Source organism: Dermacentor andersoni, chromosome 5 (genome assembly GCF_023375885.2).
Source record: "Dermacentor andersoni chromosome 5, qqDerAnde1_hic_scaffold, whole genome shotgun sequence".
NCBI classification, from domain to species: domain Eukaryota; kingdom Metazoa; phylum Arthropoda; class Arachnida; order Ixodida; family Ixodidae; genus Dermacentor; species Dermacentor andersoni.
This window is the reverse complement of record NC_092818.1, coordinates 198,135,541-198,162,247: the sequence shown is the minus strand read 5'-3', so window position 1 is coordinate 198,162,247 and position 26,707 is coordinate 198,135,541. Positions and strand designations below refer to the sequence as shown.

The 26,707-nt window shown below is 45.5% G+C and overlaps 1 protein-coding gene across 1 annotated transcript in view; it reads right to left on the bottom strand.

Annotated features, from left to right (window-relative positions):
• Nucleotides 1-26,707, bottom strand: part of Ctu1 (Cytosolic thiouridylase subunit 1) — an 82,799-nt gene that overhangs the window by 16,580 nt on the left and 39,512 nt on the right. Inside the window, exons 11-13 of the mRNA XM_050179578.2 lie at nucleotides 26,173-26,238; nucleotides 11,482-11,540; nucleotides 4,211-4,270 (exon numbers count right to left, since the gene is read on the bottom strand). Of these exons, the coding sequence (XP_050035535.1) occupies nucleotides 4,211-4,270; nucleotides 11,482-11,540; nucleotides 26,173-26,238 (185 nt within the window). The remainder of the gene's footprint in view (nucleotides 1-4,210; nucleotides 4,271-11,481; nucleotides 11,541-26,172; nucleotides 26,239-26,707) is intronic.

The window sequence follows — 26,707 nt, the reverse complement described above, 5'->3', positions numbered from 1 at the left end:
ACTCTCTGGTATTCTGGATTTTGTGTGATCGGTGTGGATGTGTTTCGTGGATTGGGAGAGACGACTTCCGCCCAGCTTACCTCGTGTGAAGGCTTCTGCTTCCTTGCCGGAGGCGACGGGTTCCTTTTGGGTGTCGGTGGTACCCGATGCTCGCGGCTCGCTGACCAAGAGCGGGAGCGGGATTGGGAGCGGGAGCGTTGCTCAGTATTGACCGGCCGGCCGCGAGTGTCCACCCTGTAGGTCTCTTCTTCGTCTTCCGAGGCGAACCATCGTGGGGCTTTCGACTTCATCGGGGCTGACGATGGTGAGGGTCGGGGTCGAACCGGTTTGAGTCGCTGCTTGCACGAGTGGTCACCGGTTGGGTGGGCCTCCCCGCACGAGGCGCAGTTTATCTCGCATTTGTGTCCTTCGGTTGGATTAAGCAGTCCGCACAATCTACAGATGGGTCTGTCTGGGTTAGGGCACACGTCGGTACGGTGGCCCTTTTCCCTGCAGATCTAGCAGACTTGGAGCGTCGGTCTAAATGGATGGCAACGGAGTTCACCTCCGTAGTAGTACACAAATTGTGGTAGATGGGGACCAATAAAGGTCAGCGCTGCACTTTGAGTGGCACCGATCATCCTGGCTGTAAGGATTTCCACGCCTTGTGTTCTCACTCTGAGGTGGGCCACGAGAGTTTCGGTGGTTGTGTGCAACGGTATTCCATGTACCACTCCTCTGAGGGTGCCTTCTCCTTGGGTGGTGTATGCGTGCACTGCGTGACTTCTGCCGCTAAGTGTTAAGGTGTGGATGTGTCTTGCTTTTTCGGCTACCTCTTCGTACTGGGTCGATAGGATGGCTATGTTAGATCCCGGGTTGATTCTCAGTATGAATTTGTCATCCGTGAACTCGTTGTGGCACGTGTCGATGATCGCTCGTGCAAGTGTATGAGTGAGCGCGTTTCTTAATGGTAGACCTTGATTTGGACGAATGATTATTTTGTAGTCATCTTTCGGAAGCAGTGGAGGTCTAGCGGCTCTCCGCATTGTTGATGTCTTAGTGGCAGTTGCAGGGTCTTGGGGCTTTACACTACCGCGTCGCCTCTCCAAGGCTTCTTGCTTGCGTTGCTCTTGTGTTCGTACTGATTGCCAATTGAGATCTTCTCTCTCGGTGTTATGGTACAGAGTTTCTTGGCTCACCGGTTCGGTAGTCTGGTCCATGCTTTCTTCTTCGTGTCCTCCGGAAGTTGTATGGAGGGGGTCAACAATCATAGTCGCTTCGTTCACCATGGTTAGGCCAAGTGGTGTCGCGGGAATCCCTGTCGGCGAAGCGAGTGGCTGCCACCGCCAGTTAGGGTTAGCGGGTCACCCGTGGTGACGAAACTTTCAAGAATCCTGCTGGGGCCCTCGGTGGTCGTATTTCCACGGGGGTGGCGTCGATGCAGTCCTTATAACGTTAGGAAGCTGGTGTAGGCATTTCGGGGCGTTTTCTGTTGAAAACACCATCAAAACTCACGAAACAACGGAGCCCGACGCGAGCCGGTGTTGACACTGTGGTCTTTTTCTTCTTCTTCTGCCACTCTTGAGCAAACCTCTTTGACACCAAATTGGATCACAGGGTATGTGTTGCTCTTCAATGAACCTCTCTGACATCAACTTGGCTAACTATGTTCCATTTACTATGTACCACTCTACAATGACAAAAAAAATAATAATTCAGAATTTCTCCAGTACTGGGCGGTATCGAATCAGCATCATATATAATCAAACAGACTTGTCTGAATGTTATGTTCAAACAAGTGCCACGTGCGGACTTTGCAGAGTTGCCGCTGAGTGATACAGTCTGTCCAGAGGGAAGCACCAGAGAGGAGCCCGGCTGCATACACCTCCCACACATAATGTGTCTCTGCGGTGGAAATATGGTGTGACGCTGCACTGCTTTATTGCTAATTGCATTAACGTCAACATTCATCGTGAGATGATTTCTGCCACAATCTTCTATCTAAATATTTCAAATTGAGCTTAGAAATAAATTTTAAGAAAACATGTGCAGTCTATTTACATAACTGAAGAATTTATCTTTACAGAAATCCTATTGATAAAGTGAACAATCATACCTAGTGAAAAATAAGGCAGAATTTATCTCCCGACGACCGTCGACAGTAGCGCATTTAGCATTGAATCAATATAGCCACACAACGTATTGCCACCATCGAAACAAGTTATGTAGGAGGTGTGTACTGCAGTGGGATTCCTTTTTCATGCTTCCCCGAGGAGACTCGACATCATCTAGTGCCACCGCCGTGAAGTGTGTGCGAATACTGAGAAACGCGTCATGAGGCAACCAGGCTCCTCTCTCTCACTTTCTGGACATGCTGCGCCATCTAGTGGCGGTGCCAAGAAGTCTGTGCATGACGTCCGAGACGAGAAGCGTGGCGAACTGGTGCCTGTTAACACTGAGAATTGTGTCCTTGCTTGCTGCACACCCAGTGGAACATACTCAGTGACCCAAGTTGGTGAGAGGTTTACTGAGGAGCGGCACATACCTAGTGGACTGATGGTACAACTTGTTAAAGCATTGGCATGAACGATGTTCAGTGAAAAGGGGCACATACCCAGTGCATTTGTGGCACAGCCTGCTAAAGCATTGGATTGCTATTCTTCAGGAACCCTTGTGGTGTGGGCTCGATTTTGCTCAGCATAAGAGAAGGATCTTTTTCGCCATAATAGAACAGCAGATTCTCAGTGGCACATAACTAGTTAACCAAGTTGACATCACAGACATTCATTGAAGAGCAGCACACACCTACTGGAACATACCCATTGATTCAAGTTGGCATCAAAGACGTTTATTGAATACCAGCACGAACCGAGTGGCACATACTCAGTGCTTCAAGACGGCATCAAAGAGTTTCTTCAAACAGCAGTACCTACCCAGACGCACATGTACAGTGGCCCATGTCGGTGCGAAAGAAGTTCGTTAAAGAGTGGCATGTATGTACACACTGCCACATACTCAGTGACCCAAGTTGGTCTGATGGTTGGCTTCGAACCCTGTTACCTCAGCACAGCAGCCCCATGCACTATCCATTCAACCACTGACTACCCAGTGACGCATTAAAATCTAGGGAAATATAGGGAATTTTATCATAGTTAGGGGAAAGCTGGCTTTGTAGGCTGGCAGCACTGATAACCAGTGACCAAAGTTGGTCTGATGGTTGGTTTTGAACCTGGTTCCCTCAGCACAGCAGCCCAATGCTCTACCCAAATTGACGGGAAAGAGTTCAGGCACGAGCAGGTAGGTGGGAGAGCAGGCAAGCCCGTGCGCGCACACACGCACGTAAACACACACACACGCTGCAAACTGGATAAAGTTTTTAAAGAATGCTAATCGCATTAAAGAATCACACAGATCCAATGCACATTTTGTGATCTGCATGAAGAAAAGATTTCATGAATCGGTTAATTAAATGCCATAAAAGTGTTCACCTTCTACATTGCATTTTGCAGCATAGCCATTACGTGCCCACTTGGCAAATCAACAAGAAACCCCACCCCCATGTAAACCACATGATCCACATGACCATGGACTACACTCTCTCTGGGATCTGCCCACTTTTCATCATGCCATCTCTGGGATCAGCCCAATTCACCATTTAACTATCTCTAAGGCTTTCCCACCTTACTTGACAAGAACGCAACCAAGAAAGGAAGGCCTAAAGAAACTTTGCTTTAATTAAGGAATTATGCCCCTGAAGGTGCATATTCCTCGCATAGAGGATATTTAGGTACCGTTTCTTATTTCACTGCATAATTACATAGAGAACAGAGCAGGTCACTGGCACATCTAAACTGTTAGAACAGATCAGCCAATTCGATATACGGGTGCTGTCCTGTGTATGAGCTATTCAGCAAGACAGCAGCAGCAGCCATGGTCAGCAATGTCTAGGAGGGTTCACCTAGAAAGCTTTGCTTTAATTCAAATGAACACATCTGCATTTGTGTCCCTTTTCATTCTTTGTGTTCCACCGTTCAAGCACTTTATCCCCAGGCAATATTCCAAACAGTACACTGTATTGAAGTGGTTATGTGGCAGATGCATGCTGACAAAACCTAAATACTGAGTTATAATTTAGGGCTGCACCCCCAGCTACATCATCACTTTCTAAAGGCAGCTCTGGAAGCAAAGAACGGTGTCCATGCCCCAGTTAGGACTCAAAAGTTGCACTTGCCTTTTTTAGGAAGTCGGACGCCCTCCTTCACAGCCATGCACTCGCCAGAATGGATAATGTCTGCATAATAAAGCATTCGCTGTGAACACTGAAGCACAATTTACTGTTGTAGGCAGTAGAAACCTTGTTATATGAAGTTGCATGCAACACAAAACTACAGCAGAACCATTGCGATCCATTCTTGTTATGTTTTCTCTGGTTCTTACACTCTGAAGCAACTTTTAGCTTCCTGGTTGTTATGTCCAAAAACTGTGATGGTACACCACCAATGCAGAATCATCTGTCGGTGGCTCCTATGTTATCCATCATATATACCTGCAGTGGCGTACCAACTATTTTTTGAGTGGGGGGGGAGGGGCAGGTCATCTCTCTTTCTCTCTCTCTCTCTCTCTATATATATATATATATATATAAAAGTGGTGTTCGCAGTACGTGCCACCTGGGATCGCTCTGCCACTGCTACTCTGTCCGCATTGAGGCCCCAGGCCAACAACGGCAGCAGCACTACCCTGCATATAATTTCCCCTTTGACTTTTCTGCAGTACACGTTCGTTTTTCGTATGCTTTTTACTACAAATCCCTACAAGGAGGGCTCCTTCCAAGAGGAGTGGAGGTCAGGTCAGCGGCATCTATCTAACCTCCCTACCACCCAGCTCCTTCCGGGTGGGAAGGAGGTTAGGTAGATGCCGCTTTAGCGGCCACAGACCAATAAACAATGACATGTGTTAATGACATGTTAATTTGTTGGAAAATATTCATTGGAGTTTATACGAAAGTTCACGTTCATGGATGGGCGGAGAATGCATACTCAGAGCGGGCCCAGGTGGCATGTATACTGTAAAGTTTGCCTCCCTTGTGGATTACCCGATTGCGATTGCAATAAAATAGACTGAAAAATGTGTCAGTGAAATCATCTTTATCATCAACAGATCTACCTTTCAATTACGAACCATTAGAGTCTAGTGTTGCCAACATTTTAAGAAGCGTGCCACTGAAGGGAGACAAAAAAAGTCACTAAAACTCTCGCTATAACTGTGAAGTGGATTTTATGAATGTAGGCATATTGAAACACTCTAATATAGGCTAGCGTGAACTAAACAATTTACCTAGACATGTCATGTTGGTCTAATGTGTGTGCAGCTGAAGAAAACAGTGAATTTACCAACAGAGTATAGAGGGCTTTAACTTTAGTAATTTATTTACTATAGGATAGGTGAATACTGAAGTTTTGAATATTGATAGTTGGTGTGCAACATTCGTATCCGAAAATGAACTATTCGGTATTTTAGAATATCAAATTTAACCAAATATTTCGTAACCGACTGTTCAATTCGGGTTACTGTTCTCCGTCTGCTGAACAAGGTATCGCAAATTATAATTATCAGAAGAAAAACAACGACAAGGTTTTTGATACAATGCAGAAACCAGATCATTAATACAAGCTTTGTTTTCGGTTTTGTGGGACCCACCATGGTTGCTTAGTGGCTGTGGTGTTGGGCTGCTAAGCACAATGTCATGGGATCGAATCATGGCCACGGCAGTCGCATTACGACGGGGGCGAAAACACCCATGTGCTTAGATTTAGGTACACGTTAAAGAACCCCAGGTGGTCCAAATTTCTGGAGTCCCCGGACACTACGGTGTGCCTCATAATCAGGTTGTGGTTTTGGCACATAAAACCCTATAATTTAATTTTTTTTGTTTTGCGGTGGAAGTTTTGCACTGGTTAACACTCCTTGGGTTAGATCATGTATACATACATAAATACCCAAGACTGCATGAACGTGGGAACTGCCGTCGTCACCGTAGCACAATCTGTAGAGAAACGCACGCATAATGTTTAGGTTGTGGATTCAGCTCTCACCATCAGCCAAATTGAGTTTTCCTCCATTTCCCATTAGCTTCTTATTTTTGCACTTCAATTAGAAACTACAAATAATTTATCCTATGCTTTTCATTTCTTCATTACCCGCTGTTTTCATATGGTTCTGACTAACAAAGACATGCGAGCGTTCTTACAATAAAACCGGGCCCCTCAGTTCCCCTTTTTTTTTCGTTCAATTTTGACAATCTGCTATATTGTGCTTATGGCCTACCAATCAGTCTTTCTTGCAGGCTAGTCATGTAGAAGTTTTATCTCTTACATCACAACCAGTGGTGTTTTTTCTCGTAAAGGCTCTGTATTTTTTCTAGGGCACACAAATACCTCCTTAATGTTTTATCTTCCTTTTCCATAGCTTCTGATATTTTTTCAACAACTATTTATTTTGCGTTTTTGAAAAGTTGGTCAGTTTCAAATGCCTGTCATTCTTGGAAATCTTGTTTGCGACCAGGCTTAAAAAGGTGTCAAGCAGCTATTTGTGCAGTTCTCTTGATGACTGTTGTGATCTTGTGTTTAAAACTATCTTAATTGCACATGATAGTCGACTGTTTATTCGGTGCAAGCGTGTTCCTAATTATACTGAAACAAATATTCCTGCTGTAAATATGTGCGTCTGCGTTTGTCTATTCTATATTCGATACTTACTATTCGTATTCGATTTGTATTTGAATAAGACGATATCCGATCGTCTACCTCTAATATTTAAATACTGAATTATGACAGCTTAAATTTCCCATTATCTTCAGATTGTAAGGTTACAAATACAGCACAATTCAAAAGAACGCAAGCAACATAGTTTTCCTAGCATGAAAATGCATTTAGTCTGCATATTATCCCTAAATTTTTTGTGCTTGTTGACATTTGTGGTAGCAGAACTAGATTCTGTGGAACACGCTTTGCCGCATGTTGTTAACATGGCAATGACAATTACCCGAGCTTTGTGCAGGTTAAATACCATATTTTCGCTCTTGATCTACCTGAAAGCCACTGTAAAGTACTGATTGGTCCGAAAGGTGTGAGGAACGGAAGCGATTTGTTTAGTTGCGCGTGAATGAGATAAGCCATTCCGATATTTACGCTTTTACACAGTCGATAGGTCTTATTCATATGCTGTGTTCTAAACGTGAACAGAAAATTTATTCCACTTGGTTTTGGTAAATTAGTTCTCTGAGACGCTTGCCAAGCATCTATAGAGAGTTTTAGCAGTGCCGTATTACGATACGGTAAGTGCGGTATACGGTACGGTATTACCGTTCCGTACTAACATACCGCGATGACCGAAGACGTTTTAGCTGCGTGTGCAGCTCGATGCGTACGGTAATGTGATAATGATGATAGCGGCTAACATTGGGGCGTTGCAGAATGCAATAATTATGCGCTGAGCGCGAAATATTTATTTTCACGAATACTTTTAGAAAGCTTTAGCTTGTCCATACGCGCATTATTTTTTACAGAAGCGCCCGGCTACAGCAAACTTAGACGCCAGTCACAAGGCCGGTAGCAACATCTTGTGACACTTCGTCCTGCAACACGTGAAACCTTTTGTTACATAGGTGTTTTTATCTAATAAATACATAAAAAAGGGCTTGTTTCTTGTAAATTGCACTGCTGCTGACACTTTACACCAGCTGATAAGTAGAATATAGTTAGTTACTGCAATAAGATCTCTGCGTCCTCTCTAAGCAAACTCTGCATCACTAGATGGCGCCACCTACCTGTTTTTTTTTTATGCCACTGTTTACTTGTCACTTCGTCGCTCCGCAGAAGGTGATTTGTAACCTCTTGCCTTGGTATTATCACAGTAAAAAAAGCACGCGAGACGTGGACTCTGTGGCCGACATCAGCTTCTCACTGTTTTGACTTGGTGCAGCTCGGCTCGCGACCCACGGTGCCAGCCGAGCCTTACCGACTCCTTACCATCTAGTATGCCGTACGGGAAGTCATTCTGTACGGTGAAGTTCGCGCATGCGCAGTCCTCGACCGGTACGGTATTACGCACTTACCGTACCGTATACCGTACTTTCCGTAATTGAATGGATTTAGTGACATCACTGAACCCATAGTGTTTAAACGCTGCGGGTTTGCGTAGGTTTTGTAATATTCAAATATATGTACATTCAAGAGGTTTTGTAAATAATAATTAAAGTTCAAATTTGTGACCACAATGTCATGGCTATGGTGACCACTGTGCTGTGAAGCACTATCACAATGTGAAGGCTACCAATGTGACGGCAACAGTTGGTTCATCATAGTCACGGAGCCTATGCATCGTACAGCGAGTTTCGGCCACTTGCATGTGGCTTTTGAATGTTAAAGCGCGTTCTTGAAGGCCATTTCCCAAGCAACCTTTCTAACTTATAAGGTGTTAAAATATCGCCAACTGTTCATTCAAGTCACTAAAAAAGTCAATGATTGCTAAATAGAAAACTTTGCTGTAAACAGACAAAGAAGTCTCAAATTCTAGCATCAAAATTGCTAAAATGGCAAGAATGATAAAATACCGGTAAATTATCAAAGCAAATTTGATTATGTGTTTTCAAAGATGGTTAGGTTAGATGGCCCCAACAAACATGGGATGATGAAAGTGATGATAGATTAAACTTGTTTTGGACAGCCTAGCGATAGCTTTCTCGGCAATTCAAGCTTGCAAGGCACGTCCTGCAGGCGTCTCGCACCGCAAGGTATGGAGTAATAGGTCATCTGCTACAGCACGTGGAGGCAAGGCCTGAAAGCAGGGGATACGTAATAAATAAATCATGCCATGTGAGCCCAATTCTGAGCAAAAACTTGGCCTCAGCTGTTGTTTCGTTGTATTTATGAAGTGTGCAGCCGACAGTGCCCACTTTCACAAGTGTGTGCGCGTAGGGGGGTGGATAAATGGCCTACTTTACTTTTTCCAATTCTGACTGTGGGGGGGAGGGGCACACCTCCCCACAAACCGGCAGATACGCCTATAACAAGTATGGTGTCACGCATGTACAGACAAATATAAACACATCTCACTCGAAGACCATGAGCACTTGTCACAATGCTGACGTGATGAAGACCGCCAGCAGTAATCGAACGCTTCGTGCTGCCTCAATTTCACTGTGAAAATACCTTTCACGACCAAATAAGTGAAAGCAGTCTTGAAAGTTCTGGGAACCTCAATTGCACTAATGAGGTTCAATTGCACCATTGACAGACCAAGTAGCCCAAATCAATGTCTAGGTCAAGACTTGAAAGACCACTGCAGACTTGCAGAGGTGGGGAAATTTACGAACTGTTACCGAGTAGACTCTGTGTGCTATATAAGTACCAGTGATGAGTGCACTGAAGAACCAATGTGGCTGAGACTCCATGTGCAGCTGGTGGAGAGGCCAGACTCCCATTATCAGTGCTTCAAGTCCCTTTCTGTAGACCAGAGTGATCTTGGTTGCCACTCTAGGTGCATATATTCTCGAATTTCAAGTGGGGCAGGGGGGGGGGGGCACTTGTGGGCAACGAGTGTTGCCCACTTGTATGCCCCCCGCTTCACTTGCCCTCCCAGTAGATTCGCCTATGTGTATCTGCTGAAAACAGTAATATCGGTAGGCCGGTTGCTGATCTCAACATGGCTCACGAAGTTAACAGCTAAGAAGAGGTATATGAAGGCACAATGGGTCACACACCAATGTTCACAGACAATCCATCATGGCCTTTGATAACTTGTGTGATTACCTTGATATGCAAGGATGCTTGCAAAATGAAAAATAAGTTGCAGGTGTTGAAAAAGAGGTTGTTAACATCCAAGATCTCATCCAAGCACTAAATTGTTACTACAAGCTTGATTCGGTGTGATTCACAGCTACAATAAAAAAAAAGCAGGTGCTTAATGTTTAATGCTATCCTGCTTGGACCGATTTGGTCTGCAGTATTCTGTAAATAAATAAATAAATAAATAAATAAAATCTAAATGCCAGGCCCCGATGATGAGCTTTACTGAGTGGGTTTTCAGTAGTTTGTTGCCGGTCTATTCAACCTGAGAGAGGGTTCTGTATTAAGGTTAGCTTCTCGTATCATCAGTGGTTCTACCGCAAGCATTTTTAGATGTCGAGTTTTTTCTGGATAATACATTTTCATTCTAAGGTCCTCTAGAACATATATACGCAGGGTTATACTATACCTTCATTATATCTACCATTTGTTATAAGCATATATTCATTACCTGTTGATATCAGTCAGAAACATATTATATTTATTTCATTGTATTGGATAATTTTTTAGATCCATGTTTGTTATATTCAGGTTCAACTGCATTCCTACTTTGTGGCACAATAAGGCATTACACATAGAGCAGGAGAAGTAATTAAAAACAGCACAAGAAAGAATAGATATGTAGCAACAGATAATACACAAGTTATGAGGATGAAATTAAGCTTGTGAAATAAAAAGAGCTTGTAAGGCGTGCTGGGATGGCTGGCTAAGTCCCATACTTGAAAACAGTGCAAATGACAAAGGCAAGTGAGAAGACAACACAACCGTTGGCTGGCAACTGATGCACATGATGGCAACTCAGCACATGGCAACATATATTGTAAAAGAAACACTTTAGCTCAAAGGAAGATGAACAGTCACAAAATGAATCATTGTGGTTACCAAAATTAGCAAATGCAGCATAAGATAAACAAATTATGTTCTTTTATTCAAATGTTTCCATAGCAGCAGCTTCGGTCTTTTGTTCCTGCCTGGAACTCTTTGTAATCCTCACCACCATGAAAAGGTCCTGCCAGTCTCATCCCCTACCACTCACTTTTCATCCCCACCTTTTCTTTGCTTCTTCATGTGCTGTCTAATGACAGCACTTAAGACAGTGTACGAAGCACTTTGTACTCTCCTATCTTGCCATTTTGGTGTTTTTGGCTTTGCATTTCTACGTTTGTATTATGGCACCTTGGCGACGCCAGCGACTGTAATGTGACACCGTGACATTCTTCGCTGTGAATCTTCCGATACATCAACAGTTTCTGTCGCAAAATAAGGTATCTTGCCATGTGTAGAATTAACTTTCAGTTGCCAATCAGTACTTGCATTGTCTTCTCACTTGTGTCTTTTGTGCTGTCTTCCAAAAAAAGAGCTAAGGTCCTGGGAAAATAAAATTGAACCCAATTAGCAAAAAGTGCAAACACCACAACATGCTATGACATCACAAAAAGATTATACATGTCATCTCTTCAACAAGAGCTAAGCTTGTACCAGCACTGTCCTGACGAAAATATGAAACATCAAAGGAACACAAAATAAAAGTGTGTAATTAAATTTATGTTGCATATAGCATAAATGAAGAAGGAAAGGGCAAGAACTGCATACAAGACAGCAACATACTTCAGGTACCTAGAACTTTATTGCAAGGTGACATGGTAGCACTCACCTAGGATGGATGTAGGCCGGATAGCTTCGAGGTCCTTAAGGTATGCCCGAGCATGGCCTCTGCAAAGCAATGCGAGCCAGCCTGACTAAAACATTGGGCACACGCTGCTGCACTGCGTCACCTGCAGCATAGCAAGTGTTGGCCCCTTTGAGACAGAGAGCTTAGAATCAATTTTGATGCTTACACTAAGGGAACTGACTGCACGAAGTGCTGATGAGTGACCTGCTCACAGTCAGCCTAGGTACTTTTCATGTTTTACTTTACTTCATGAATATATACTTAAACCTCGATATAACAAAGTTGGTAAAATCAGCAATTTGCTTCATTACAGTGAACTCTCGTTAAGACGAAATCAGTTAAGTATAAACCCCATGCAAGCGATCTTGCACGCGACAGCGACAAGCGACGCGATGGAGATGGCTGTTGCGTTCGCTCGTCGCCTACAAGTTGCCCCCCATGCGAGAGATGACTTCGAGCGACGTCTCCCCAATGTTGCCGGTATGAGGGCAGCAATATAGGCGCCAAAACTAGCGTGACGCGTGCTTTATTACCTTAAGTTGATGTGTTTTACTGTAAAAAGCAGAATCAAATATTTTTGAAAGTCTTGCAGTAGGTTCTTATCCTTGCGCGTATAAAAATTCAATCGTTACCTCGTTCCCAGCGACAATCGGAAGTACTTGAGTTATGTACATCCAGCTCCGGCTTCACGCTATTGGCTAGTCGCTCATAGCACTTCCGGGTGACGAGCGACGAATTCTAGATGTGCAGAACCGAGCGATCGCGCGACAAGACCGAGCGATCTGTTCACGCGACGGCCCGATCCGTCGCTCGAAGTCGTCGCTCGTTGCTGTCGTGCACAAAATCGCGCTCATGGGGTTTAGCCTTTATGCCAAGTTCTCGCATGTAACAAACAACATGGGAGCATTTGTTTGGTTTTCCATAGACTCAACGAAAAAAAAAGAAATCTGCTTAGGACGAACCGCCTTCGACAAACTCTTTGGTTAACCCTTTGAGGGTCGATGCCGTAAAAATACGCCGCCGCAAACATTTCCGAAAATGGTCGATGCCGTATATTTATGGCGCCGTCTGTAAGTTTAAAACGTGCGCTAATTTCCTAACTTTTTCTTGCCTGGCATGTGCTGCCGCTATGTGGGAATACATGGAATTTTTTCTCGTGTCTCTCTCTTTCGGTTTTCGTTGTATAGTTTTTTTTTTTTTTTTTTGCTCCGGCACATCTGCTACCGCTCGCGCATTGGTGCCCTCGTGGGCGCGCGGTGGTTAGTTCTGGTTTTGTTCCGCACACGGTTTCGGCTTCTTTCGCTCGCAATACTCATGGCTATCTCGTTCTTATCACTCAAAGGGTGACCGCCTCTTACTCGCTCGTTTGTTGCTCACAGAGGTCCGCGTACGAAGGATGCCGCCGTGCATGCGTTTCCTTTTTTGGCACTTTATTCAGAAGTTGCCTCCCACGGCTGCTCAGGGAAGCAGTACCCAGAGGTGCCACGTCTGCGCCAACACCACTTGGCAGCAAAAGCGTCGCAAGGAGACAAGGTACATGTGCGCTGAGTGCAACAAACCGCTCTGTGTGGAGCCATGCATCAAGGACTACCACACGCTGAAGAAATATTAGTGCAAGAGGAACATTTGAGACTTGTGAAAAATTTTCGTGTGCACATTCTTCTTGTGTATTTTTCTCGTGTGGACATTGTGTATAACAATGCGCCAATTTTTTAAAAAATTCTTATAACTTTATTTGCTATTTTTTATTGCTTTTCATGAATAAACAGTATATATATGCCAACGCAAAACATTTTTTTCTCACTTTACGGTCAGCCTAGAAAAATTACGGTAAATTTTTTTTCAAATAGGTCCCTCTGAAGAATTTAAATGTGCAATAAAAAAATCGATCCTGGGTGGTCGCATATGGCGAAAAAAATCGACCCTCAAAGGGTTAAGACGAACATTCAGAGTGACCACCGATCCTGGAGGCTAGGGTGCCTCGATGCACAGTGCCCGGGGGCATACGCAACACAGGGACTATGCAGGTAATCTGCTACGTAACAGCAGATTACCTCTAAAACAGGGCTCGTGGGCTGCATATGCGATCAGCCATGCTAAAATCCATGCGAAGCCGCAGCCGCACTAGAAAAGAAAACACGCCCTAACCTGGCCCCCTCCCACCCCCCCACCCCCAGCCACACACACACACGATTGAGTTATCACAAGCTCACTGCCCTCCCCCATTTCCTCTGGCTCGCGTGGAAGGGGGCACTCATCAAGCCACCATCCTTCTCGGCTCAGCCTCACGCTTTCACACGCACTTAAAGCGTACATGCGGGGCATGATAGGATCTTATCACACTTGGACTTTATACGAAACATGGCTGTGGGCAAATGTGTGAGCGCAGGCCAGCCACATATACTAAGGAATCACCCAAGACAGAGAGGAACGAATTTATACACGGACTGCAGACATGAGGCTAGATGCAGACATGAGGCTAGATGCAGACACATAAGGATAAATACAGATAGTACATTTAACAGATGTGCTGCTCTAATCGCTAAACTCAGTTCAGGTTCTGCGCCACTCACAGTCCTAATCACGATAGATTCGAGCCACAGTAGTGGAGTAGCGTTGGCTGAGGCATAGCTCAGCCACAAGTTGCTACAACAGTGACGGAAGCCAGGGCGCAGCCTGGCCTCAGCGAGTAAGAAACGGCGATGAACGCCGTAGTGAGGCCTATCTCGGCAACACAGGAGCCGGGGTGCAGCTCAGCCTCGACAGGGCAGGAGCCGGGGCGAAGCCCGGCCATGGCAGGATCCACCAGGTAGCCTCCAAGGACAGCGCTGTAAGCCGGGGCGAAGCCCAGTTCAGCAGAGGCAGGACCAGGGACCAGACAATTCTCGTACCAGACAAGCGCAGTACAAATTAACGAGAATACTACATTTGCAAGCTGTGCCTTGAGAGTCCCATTTGTTGCTCTTGCTCACCCTTGCGTAATGTGTCAGCCATTTATTGACACTTTCCCCAGCTTTTTCTCCATAGAAGCATAGCTCCCCATGCAGCTGGTAAGGACCAGGAAGTGAGGGCGCCGAAGGGTCTGCATCGGTGGACATGTCAGGTGGCGATGGCGGACAGCCGGCAAGGCAACGACTGTGGCGAAGACATGGAGAGAAAGGTTCCGTGGTCGGATGTGATACCCAGAACCTCCACCAGAAATGTTACAAGGTGGGAGCCATTTATTTAGAAGGCTTGGCAATAAAGCTCCGGATGGGGTGAGGCCGCCAGACCAAAAGCAAAGCCCTCCTCTTCCTTCTCCTCCACCGCTTCTTCTCCCCTTGTTCGTGCATACAAATGTGCAGTTACAATATTGCCAAGTGCATTTATTTCAGCTTGCAGTGATGCAGCTCACATTGCAGCGACGCGAGTGGCGTCGCTTTGCGCATTTCGATAACAGACGCGAAATGTATAAATACGGGACCACAGCTTGTGCTGGCTCAGGCCGACGAACGCCGTAGGTGCACTTGCTGCTTTCGCCGTCACCGAGTTGTTCGCTTGCTTTAGGGCACAAGTTCGCCCAATAAACTCTTTAAGTTTACCGCCGACGCAGTGTCCCTTTCGGTCTGCTTTGAGAATATTGAGAATTTAGTTATACTGAAGATTGTTATATTGAGGCCTAATTGCACTGCACAGTCCCACAATGATTACAACCAGTTTATGTTTGAGTACTGCAGTTCAATAAATTTCTGCAAGAACAGCGACTTTTTCCAAATGGACATGGCTGGGCTTGTTACTCCTCTGCAAAACATACAGTTGAACACACTTGTAGAATTCTGGCAGAATCCATCTCACTATGAATGCCGACGGTAATGCGACTAATACTGAAGCAAAAGAGCGACACATTGACACACCGTAGAGCTGTGTCAGTATGAGTTATGTATGCAGCAGGGCTCCTCTCTTGCGCTTCTGTCTGGACATGCTTCATCATATATCGGCACAGCCATGAGTGCGAAAATATATTCAGACAAGATTTTCTGAATTTATTGCTACACGCGTGTGGTATTTGATTGTTTGAACGAGGTGCATGGGCACCACCACTCGAGAAAAGAGGAGGAAGAACGAACTGGGCTCGTGCTGTGAACCTAACCGGTCAGCGCTGCAACCGCTGTTTTAAATATAACCTGTAAATAGTTGCTTGTCTTACTGACTCGTACTTCGTGTAACAATACGCGAGCTCCTTGCACCCTGCACCCAGTGGCATAGCCAGAAATTGCGTTCATTGTGGGGGGGCTCACGTTGCAGCTCGGCCTCCTCCTTATAGAATTTGTTGAGGGATCAAATACATAAATAATAACTGCATTGCCATTGCCAAAAATGTTGCAAACGAATTCTTTAACCCTACGCACTGTACAGACAGGTAAAATATGTATTTTTTCATAAAAAAATATACTCGTATGTCCAAAAAATTGTGCCTGAAATCACTAATATCAATGCTTTCATGTTTTTTGTCCATTTAATAAGTAAAGAAAACATCCAACGAACTTTAGAACTATATCAGTTCGAAACCATCAAAGCAGAGCATGCCCCTGATATGAAAAATGTAAATGACATGAAATGAATAAGTTGAGGACAAATATTTCAATGAAACTTCATAATTCAAGAACCTTGCTTACATTTTTGTACATATGCAATGGCCAGGGAAAAATCTCAATGACGCTGTCCTTTGTTCCAATGTTTTGCGCAGGCGCAGTTCTCACTGGTCGTGTATTGTAATTACATTGAAATTATAGTCGCAACAGAGAGCACACATAAAAAGCAAGAGTTCTGCAATATATACAAGGGCGAGTCAAATGAAAGTGAGCCAATGCGAATATATGACAAATGGTATACTTTATTTAAGAGTAGTCTCCATGAGCATTTAGACATTTGTTCCACTGCTTCAAAAAGTCTGTAAGTGACTCTTTCATGTCATCGTCCGACACGCATCTGGTTCCCTTGAACTGTTTTTTTCAATTGCCCCAAAATGTGGAAGTCACAAGGCAACAGGTCTGGGCTGTATGGCGGATGTTGCAGCGTTTCCCACTTGAACTTTGCCAGTTTTGTGTTAGCCACATCCGCAACATGGGGACGGGCATTGTCGTAGAGTAAGATGACCCAATTCGTCAATTTTTCACATCGCTTGTTCTTGATTGCGACATGCAGCCGATCCGGCGTTTTACAATATCAGAAACGATTGATAGTCTCTACAGGTTTAGTAAATTCTATCAGTAATGGCCTCTGAAAATCTAAAAAAAAAAGTCAACAACACTTTTCCGGCGGAAATAACGGCCTTTGCTTTCTTTAAGGGTGGTGAATTCGAATGTATCCACTGTAAGCTTTGCCGTCGTTTTTCAGGCTCGTCACCATGATTCATCAACAGTCACAATTGCAGGCAAGAAGTCGTCACCCTCATTGTGATGATGGATAAGATGAGGCAAGGCAGCGCCAAACCTCTCCAGTCTTCAGGCGATGGCTCAAAATCTTGGACATCCATTGCGCACACAAGAGCCGATAACTGAGATGTTCATGAATCATGGTGTGGACCGAACTGTGACTGATTTTCACACACTCTGCCAGTTCATCGATGCTTATCCTCTGTTCTTGTCTAATCAGCTCATCAACCTTTGCAATCGTGTTGGGGGTTATGCCACGGTGGCTTTGGCCATCGCTTGAATCTGCTTGAGAAAACAAGCACTCTGCATATATACTATTCCTAGACATACAGCAAACATTTGATTCGGTACCACATAGGGCGATTGTTTTCACACTTATGACTGCGAGAATTTCTCGTCGTTTGCTTCATTTTGTGGGCCACTTTATATCAGAGCACAAAATGAAAGTGCGCGTTGGAGGAGCAACAAGTGAATCTCGCACTGTTAAGTGTGGTGTCTCACAAGGCAGTGTCTTATCACCGCTTCTCTTCAACAGCATACTTGCTGGACTTCCAAGCCAATTGCCTCAAGAATGTGACTTTCCAATTGGCATAGCAATGTATGCTGATGACATCGCACTGTGGATCAGCGGTCCTTCGCACCACGGTCCACGTCTTCGTGGAATCTTGTAAAAAGCTCTGAATGTCACATCACAATACATGAAGCTGATCTGCAGATTTCACCTGATAAGTCAGCCACAATTGCTTATCATCCTAGACAATGCACTCGTCGAATCACGAGCCGGCTACACCACGGAGATACGCCGACAGATTGGGCACAGCAACACTGCTACCTGGGTGTAATTATTGATGATAGCCTATCATGGCGCCCTGCCGTCATCTCTGTGCGTCGAAAATCGCAGTCCCTACTCAGATATGTGGCCGCCTTGACTGCTAGAGGCGACAGCTGTGACAAGATGACAGCAGTACAGGTATATCAATCATCTGTACTTTCTGGCGTGATGTATGCCTTGCCAGTGTTGAATGTGCCGCCGAGTTTGATGTCTCAACTGGAAGAGGACCATCGTGTTTCGCTCAGAGTCATTCTTGGCTTACCTCGTGAGGTGCAGTCTGCTCCATTACTCACTGAAGCACACCAGCTGCCCCCGAGGCAGCAAGAAGACCAAAGAGCATTACATCATGTAGAGCGTCTGCACCGAGCATCAGACGGACAAGCACTCATTAACCAGCTGATTCAGCGACCGTTCTCCCGCATGGGGAAAATGGCGGCATTGTTCGTTGCCGTTGCTGGCAATTCAGAAGACACTACCTCACTGAAAACTCCGAAGGAACACAACAAATTCCCCTTCCCTATTCATCTTTCAAATCCCAAGATACGCAAAGTCTGACCAGCCTGTTTCGGCACTATTCCAGTTGGCCCAGCAGCACTTAGTTGAAAAATATGTAGGCCATCTTAATTAAAGTATTTAGGGACGCATAGGCAAGCAGCGATGCTCAAGGCGCTGCAGCAGCTTTCTTCTGCCCTTTGACTGACATAAGAAGGGTGTTTCGAATACTTCATCCATCATCATCAACAACTGCAGAGCTGGCAGCAATTGATGTTGCTCTGAAGTACGTGCAGGAAAAAATAAGCACATCAAAGGTCATCATCCTTACAGACTCCCATGCTGCCCTAAGCAGGCTGTTGAGAAAGGATGCCAATAGCCCAATTCTACACAGTATATAATTGGGTCCGCCGACAAAATTACTTCTAGTGGGGTGTCCCTCAATTCCTAGTGGATACCTTCGCACGTGAGATTGCTGGAAATGTAGAGGCTGATCGCCTTGCTTCAACTTGTACTCACAACGGGAGTGACTGCCCAGAAATTTCCTGTATTATTGACAATGCCTGCGTGTTAATATGCCAATACCTCCTAAAACAGCACCCAGACCACCGTGTTGCAAATGACTCGTTCCCTCCCCGTGTTTATGGTCGCGGCTTGCCTCATAGTGCTAGAGCACTGTTAGTGAAATTAAGAGTTGGCTTTGTGTTGTTGCACGAGCGCTTGTATCGTCAAGTACGTATGGACAGTCCATCGTGTACACCCTGTGGCTCCTGCGAGACACTTGAGCACCTTACATTGGAGTGTCTCGCATTTGTCACACAATGTGCACTGCTAATTAAGGAATATGGAGTGATGGGACTCGAGTGTACGACCCTTGACGATTGCCTGTTTCCAAGATGGAGTGCTGCTCAACGCAACCTGGCCCTAGAGCCTTGCCAACTTTCATGAATAAAACTGATTTGGCTTCCCGTTTATAGACATTTTTTCCGTGTTTCTACTTTTTTTGTCTGTGTCTCTGTCATTTGTTCATTTCCTATTTTCTTTCCTATTTCTTTGTTTTCTATCTTCTTCTCCTCTTTTCATTCCCTCTTCCCAAAAATGTAGGCAGGCGTTTTGCCTCTCTAAGTTTTCTCCCTTCTCTTTTCATTGTGTGCTTGCATGTTTCCATATATAATAATGATAATAATTGGCCCGGTCTTGGATCGTCTTTCTTTGAACCGTTTGTTCCAATGCTTCACAGTGGACAGTGAAATGCACTGTTCTATGTACACACCAGCCATACAGTGACGAACTTCTTTTTGGAAAACACCTTAAGCTGTCAAAAACATTGCAACACCATGCTGTTCAACTTTTGGAGCGTCCATTACGTCACGCAACCATGTTCAACCCAGTGTATGAGAGCATTAAAGAACATTTAGCCTCACACCTACGTGTCACTTTTGTAAATGAGAGATGCCCGTGTGCTACACGCATGCCTCGCAGATAATGAACAATGGAATATACAAATACGAAAATAGTTTGATAAAGGGCAAAAAAGTGTCACTGGAAACAAATTTTGCTGCATGTAGGCACAAAACCTTGCAACGAGATATTTACACATACATATAAATCTCCAATAAATATAAGTATCTAAGAAAAAGCCACTGTATATAACACATCACACAAAGCAAATAAACATGTTGCGTAATCACAGATTCACAGATCACACAACCTTAAGCCCTCCTCCCCACACGTGATGGAAGGCGGCGCACTTCCTCCCCACTTTTCTCCCTTGCACACACAAGATGGAGCCACCAACATCGGATCACCCATGCCACTACCTCCCTCCCCCCACGCTTTCACTAGCACAGACAGCATGCGGCACGCAGTCATGATGTTATCGGACTTTATACGGAACAGAAGGTGACGGCAACGGGCAGTACCCTTTACCAACATTGAAGACATTTTCGCATCGCTACGTGGGGGATCATTTTTCACAACACTGGACCTTAAGGATGCATATAACCAACTCCCATTGGATGAGGAGGCGAGGAAGTTGGCCGTGATAAACACTCACAAGGGGTTGTTCTGCTATAACCGTCTTCCATTTGGAGTTGCCTCGGCTCCCGCGATTTTTCAGCGGCGCATGGAAACGGTCCTGGCCGGTCTTCCAGCCGTACAGGTGTATTTGGACGATGTATTGATAGCGGAACGTCAAGACGATAACGGCTCAGTGCTTCAGGACGTTTTGCGCAGGCTTCAAGAAAATGGTATCAAGCTGAAGGCTGAAAAATTCAATTTTCGCAAAGACTCAATCGTCTACCTAGGCCATCGCATTGACAAAGACGGCTTGCATCCGCTTGAGAAGAACATAGCAGCAATACGCGACTCGCCACGACCTACGAATGTGAGCGAACTGCGCTCGTTTTTGGGTCTGTTGACTTATTATCACCGGTTCTTGCCACACATGTCAACGATGCTGGCCCCGTTGTATCTTCTGCTTGAAAAAGAGCATAAATGGCACTGGGGAACGGCGCAGGAAAATGCATATCTCAAGGCTAAACAAACACTTCCGAGTTCGCCTGTTCTGACGTATTTCGATCCCAACCAACCAGTGCGCTTGGAATGCGATGCGTCACCTTCGGGTTTAGGTGCCGTAATCTCGCACCGAATTGGAAAATTGGATAAGCCCATTGCCTTCCGTTCACGCACGTTAACACACGCCGAAAAGAATTATTCTCAGCTCAAGAAGGAAGCGCTCGCACTGGTATTCGGAGTAACAAAGTTTCGAGACTACCTGCTGGGCCGCAAGCTTGTATTGGTCACAGACCACCAACCACTGGTGGGACTTCTACGAGAAGATCGACCTGTGCCCCCAATGGCGTCGGCACGTATTCAGAGATGGGCTCTGTTTCTCAGCCAATATAGCTACCGCATAGAGTACAAGGCCGGCAAGGAAAACGCCAACGCAGACGCACTCAGCCGCTTGCCCGTGCCAATAACAGACGTTTGTCGATCGGGCACCTTACCAGAATACGTGTTGTCTTCAGAGACCCTTGCCAGCTCGTTCGTGCCAGCGGATGCCATACGGGCGCTGACGAACGGAGATGAAAACCTTAGCGTTGTGCAGCACTTTGTACTGAATGGATGGGCTAAACACTTGCCACCGTGTCACAATCACCTTCAACCTTATTTTTGCAGAAGACTGGAGCTGTCAAGTGTAGAAGGCCTGCTCTACTGGGGTCATCGCATCGTCGTACCCCGCAAAGCGCGAGTCTCCATGCTCGCTGAGCTACATCGGTCACACCAGGGTGCATCTGCAATGAAAAGACTGGCTCGGACGCTGTTCTGGTGGCCTGGGTTGGATGGTGAGATCGAAAGCCTTGCACGTTCGTGCATCTTATGTGTACAAGCTCAGCCAATGCCCAATCGACAGGTTCCTATCTGTTGGCCAGAAACGGGAACCAAATGGTCAAGGCTTCACATTGATTATGCCGGACCGATAGAGGGACGCATGCTGTTGATAGTCGTCGACTCGCATACTAAATGGATTGAGGCACTTCCTGGTTGGATGGTGAGATCGAAAGCCTTGCACGTTCGTGCATCTCATGTGTACAAGCTCAGCCAATGCCCCATCGACAGGTTCCTATCTGTTGGCCAGAAACGGGAACCAAATGGTCAAGGCTTCACATTGATTATGCCGGACCAATAGAGGGACGCATGCTGTTGATAGTCGTCGACTTGCATACTAAATGCACTGAGGCACTTCCCGTCAAGTCGGCGACCACAGAAGTCACAATCGCGCGGCTCTGAGAATTGTTTGCGCGTTTTGGCTTGCCGCAAACAGTTGTATCAGGTAACGGGCCTCAGTTTGCAAGTCAGCAGTTTTCCCAGTTCATGACTGTCAACAACATAACTCATCTACGTAGTGCGCCGTACCACCCACAATCTAATGGTCTGGCAGAGCGTGCGGTCCGCACAATAAAGGATGGCCTTCTTAAGCACTCGATGGTGAACGATCTTGAAACAAAACTAGCGCGAGTGCTCCTAAGCTATCGACGTACCCCACTACCATGCGGCAAGTCTCCTTCAGAGATGCTGCTGAACTACCAAATTCGTTCGCTCTTGGATACTTGCGTCCCTTCTCTACCTCGAAGTTACTCGCAGCCTCCCAGATTCCAGTCCGGCGACTAGGTGTGGGTGCGCAACTTTGGCCAAGGGAAGCGTTGGCGTCCAGGCATCGTCAAGAGCATAGAGGGTTCACGCCTTGTAACGGTCGACACTCCAGATGGCCTAGCCAGACGTCACTTCGACCAAATTTTCCGTCGCGTGCCTGTGTCACCTGTGACCCCAAAAGCGGAGGCTCCCGACTTGCTTCAACCCAGCCCGAACAACAAGAATCAGCCCACGTCAACGCCAGAAGGCCGGTGCAGCCTGGCCACTCCAGAACCAACTGGCGCTGCGCCTGTTCCTTCGACAACACCTCCAACGTCCCTCCCAGCCGAACAGGCTCTACTTGGGGGTAGACCTCCCCCAAGTCCGCCGGTCTTACGGAGGTCTACCCGACAACGAAGACCCGTGCAAAGACTGCAGTTTTAAAAGAAAGGGAGAAGTGATATGAAGTGCCGTGCCACACGTGTCAAACACGATTCGTTCTTTTTATGTTACGTCATAGGCAAGCAGCCTATATATATAGTTCGCTGTCACTGAAATAAAACAGTGCGGTACGTGCTCTTGGATCGTCTCCGTCACTCTGCCACCCGCTACAACAGAAGGCGGCGCACTTCCTCCCCACTTTTCTCCCTTGCACACACAAGACGGAGCCACCAACATCGGATCACCCATGCCACTACCTCCCCCCCCCACACGCTTTCACTAGCACAAACAGCATGCGGCACGCGGTCATGATGTTATCGGACTTTATACGGAACAGAAGGTGACGGCGACGGCCAGAATGCGCCTAGAATGTCTATATAATTGCTATCGCAATAATATAATAAAAGTATCCTGCAACTGAAGGGTCCCGTGGCCCGTTACTTTCCGCAAAAGAAGAAGTAGCAAAATTGAAGTTTCACCATGCGACAATCCGCTTTGCCACAACAATGCCTTTTTCTTTTCTTTTGTGAGGCGGGGGCACCGAAATGGAAAAAAAGAAAAAAAAAAGAACGCAAGGGAACGCATGTTGGCCACAATCGAATGCCTGCTTTGGGCACCTAATGTGGCTACCGAAGGAATATCCAAGAAACCGCGAGACACTTGGTCCACAGAGAACCATACGCATACTGCTCGGTATCCTACACTGGCGAGACAAGACTTTCCGGAGAGGTTGCCCCCAAGCGAATGCATTGCAAATCCGTCGATTCCCCACAGTGATGGAGGTGAGCGACGACTGCTTCTTTTTCTCTTCTGCTAGCCAGAAAGCATCCCAAACTGTACCAGGCGAAAGTCCACTCGGCCAGAGAAAAACGAACGCTCACCAAAGTGCGCCGCGTGGTAGTCTGGGCAACACAAGAAAGATGCATGCGTTCTGGCTGGCTCTGGCAGCCCGTGGGTAGCGAGAGCAAGAAAATTGATGAGGCTCAGTGTATGCTCGCGAATAAAAGTCAAAGTAGAAAAATAAATAAGAATGTAGTTACCTTTGCTGGCACTAGTGTCTGGACATGGATGCTTTAGCGCAGGTGAAAAAAATGTTGATATTCTTTTCTGTGACATGACGGCACAAATGAACCACCACGACGCTTCGTCTCGTCAGACTTGGCTGCGTGCTTTGTCAACTTGTGTGATGGTGTGTTGATTTGGCTTGTCTTATTGTGTGGTCCGACGTACGACTTCAGAAAAGTCAATGTACCTTTGGCGTCAAATGTTCTGGAATTAAAAATCTAAAGCACAACTTTGAAAATGTGAATGCACCTTCTGCATCAAGAGTTTATGGGAACTTTATAGTACTCATAAAGTTTCCGAATTGAAATCCATGCGCTCCGTAGATTCCACGGCTTTCGCGATATGCTGCGACGAGCCTGCTTGCCATCAAAATGCCCTTGAAACTGCTCGGATGGGGCGGGGCTCCTTGCGTTGAGACTCCTGGTGCATGGGCATTGCCGCAAAAACCAGCCCAAGTTCACAATGTTCGTGCTGAAATGCCTTTTCGTACATGAAAAAGACATTCTAGACAGAATTCGAAATAATTTTTGGCACCGGGGGTTGTTTTGGTTGGCAGTGCATGACAGTACGAAAATATTTCTGGCGGAGAGGGAGGGGGGGGGCCTGGAGCTCCATAAGCACTTATAGGTGCATGCGTAGCGGCCCCACCATGGTCGCTGCTGGTAACCACAGAATTTCTGCACAAATAAGTTGCCATCAGTGTTCACATCACACAACTGTATATGTACATTGTAACCACAGCACAAAACAAAGTACTTAAAAGGACCCCAGCACAAGTAGAGACTACCAACCGAGCTTCAGAGGACAACACGCTATTTGGACCCTGCCTTCTGCATATGCTCAAAATTACCACATGTAACAATAAGCTGCACACATAGGAAAGAAAAAAAAAGAGAACCACATACTAAATCAGTGAAATCGCTCACAAATTGCCCTCGTTACAAAATGGAAGCCTCTTTCCCTTCTCCAATAGTGGTAAATGCAGTTCACAGATCACATGCAGAAACCTGTCCCTGCAATTCACCCCTTGGGCATACCAGCATGCCACAGCACCTTGCACCAGGAACAGACATACCATATTTGCACAATTCCAACGTGCACTTTTTTAAAATAAAAGGTGCGTTCAAATTTGCCCGCGCTTTACAATTGTAACTAATTCTACTTGTACTCAAAATCAAAAACGAAACCGATTCTTACCAAAAAAAGAAAGCTCAATGCAAGGTAGCTAGCCACACTGCTATCGAACAGACATTGTTTCTTTTTTTTCTGCCTTGGTTTGTGGCATTTCTCATGCAAATCTCGTATGGCATTTCTCACGCATTAGATGGAACTGAAGATGACTTTCTGTGGTCGGTAACTGTAACTGTGAACAGCGAAAAGGAGGTGTCGTCGGACTCTGATAGCGACTAGCCGCTAAGGTTCAGCTGTGTGCCTATGTGCCTCTGTACGTTCCACAATATTGTTTCAACACAGTACATGTCAACTCGGGCTTCATTACTTGATGTGCATAGTAGAATCAGCACAAAGTTATTATTCTAGATATGTTGGCAGTAATACAACTGCACATTACAATTGGGGTGTGGTAAAATCGTGCAAATACGATAATCAAATGGCAGGTAGGTCACTGTAAGAGGGGCAGTGAACTGGACCAGTAGGTGACAAGGCTACTACCACCTACCTTGTGAAGAAAATCTGCAGGACATACTATACAAATGGCAGATGGCCTACTTAGACCTGACAGCCTCACCAGTATACTATTTGGAGGGTCTTATGAGTGAAGAATTCCATGTGCATACTATGGCTGCTTTGCAATGCACTTCAAGGCTGTAGAGTGCTTCAGGTGCCCAGCGATGACTTTCAGACAAGGCACGAACATAAGTTCCCAGTTAAACATCTCTAATGGTGTACATGTACAGAAAATAGATTTTTTATATAAATTTTCAGTACTGTTGTGCTTTTTCTTTAATCTACAGTGGCTGATTAGGTAATACATAAAAATAATGTGAGTCTACCAACTTCATAGATATAATGACAATGACCAACAATAAAAATCTATTATCCATGGTATAACTAACAGCACTAAGCAGATTATAAAAGGTTTCACTTGAATGTACGCATGTTTATTGCCATGTTAAAGCAGGAAGAACACTGAATTTTATCCACTTCATAAACATATGGTCCCTATGACACGTTTTCTGCAACACACACTTTTAAACTGGTAGCATGGTGCAATGAACTTAAAGCCGCAATATTTGTTCTAATGCTCCCAATATTCCCAAATATCAGCTCACCCACCTGTAGGCATTTGGGGAGTAGATGCACTCTGTAGAAAAGTAGTCCAATTTCTTGAAGTGGGCATACCTGCAATAGGGTGGAGCTTTTATGGCAGTGGCAACTGTGGTGCATACAACAAAACGGAGATCACACTGAGGCCTTCAGAATTTAACTCAAGTTTTCAGTTGAGCTGAAAATGAGTGAAAGAACTCTGTATGCATGTCATGCAGTCCAGTTACCCAAATAAGTGTAAGCCCCAGTGATAGGCTGCTAATGAAGTGGGCGACGCCATCAGTCAAAAATGGTGTTCCATATCCGCAGCCATGGCCATGAGTGGCGCTGGCCAACACTTCCGTGGCAAGATCTTGTGCACATACATAAATGCCCCAAAAATGTGGACTTGGGAACAGCTACCACTGTAGCACAATTGGTAGTGCTACATACACATAATGTGGAGGTTGTGGGTTTGGCTCCCACAGGCGGTAAGTTGTATTTTCGTCCACTTTCATTTCCCTTTAGCTCATCATTTCCACACTTCAATTAAAGATTAAAAATA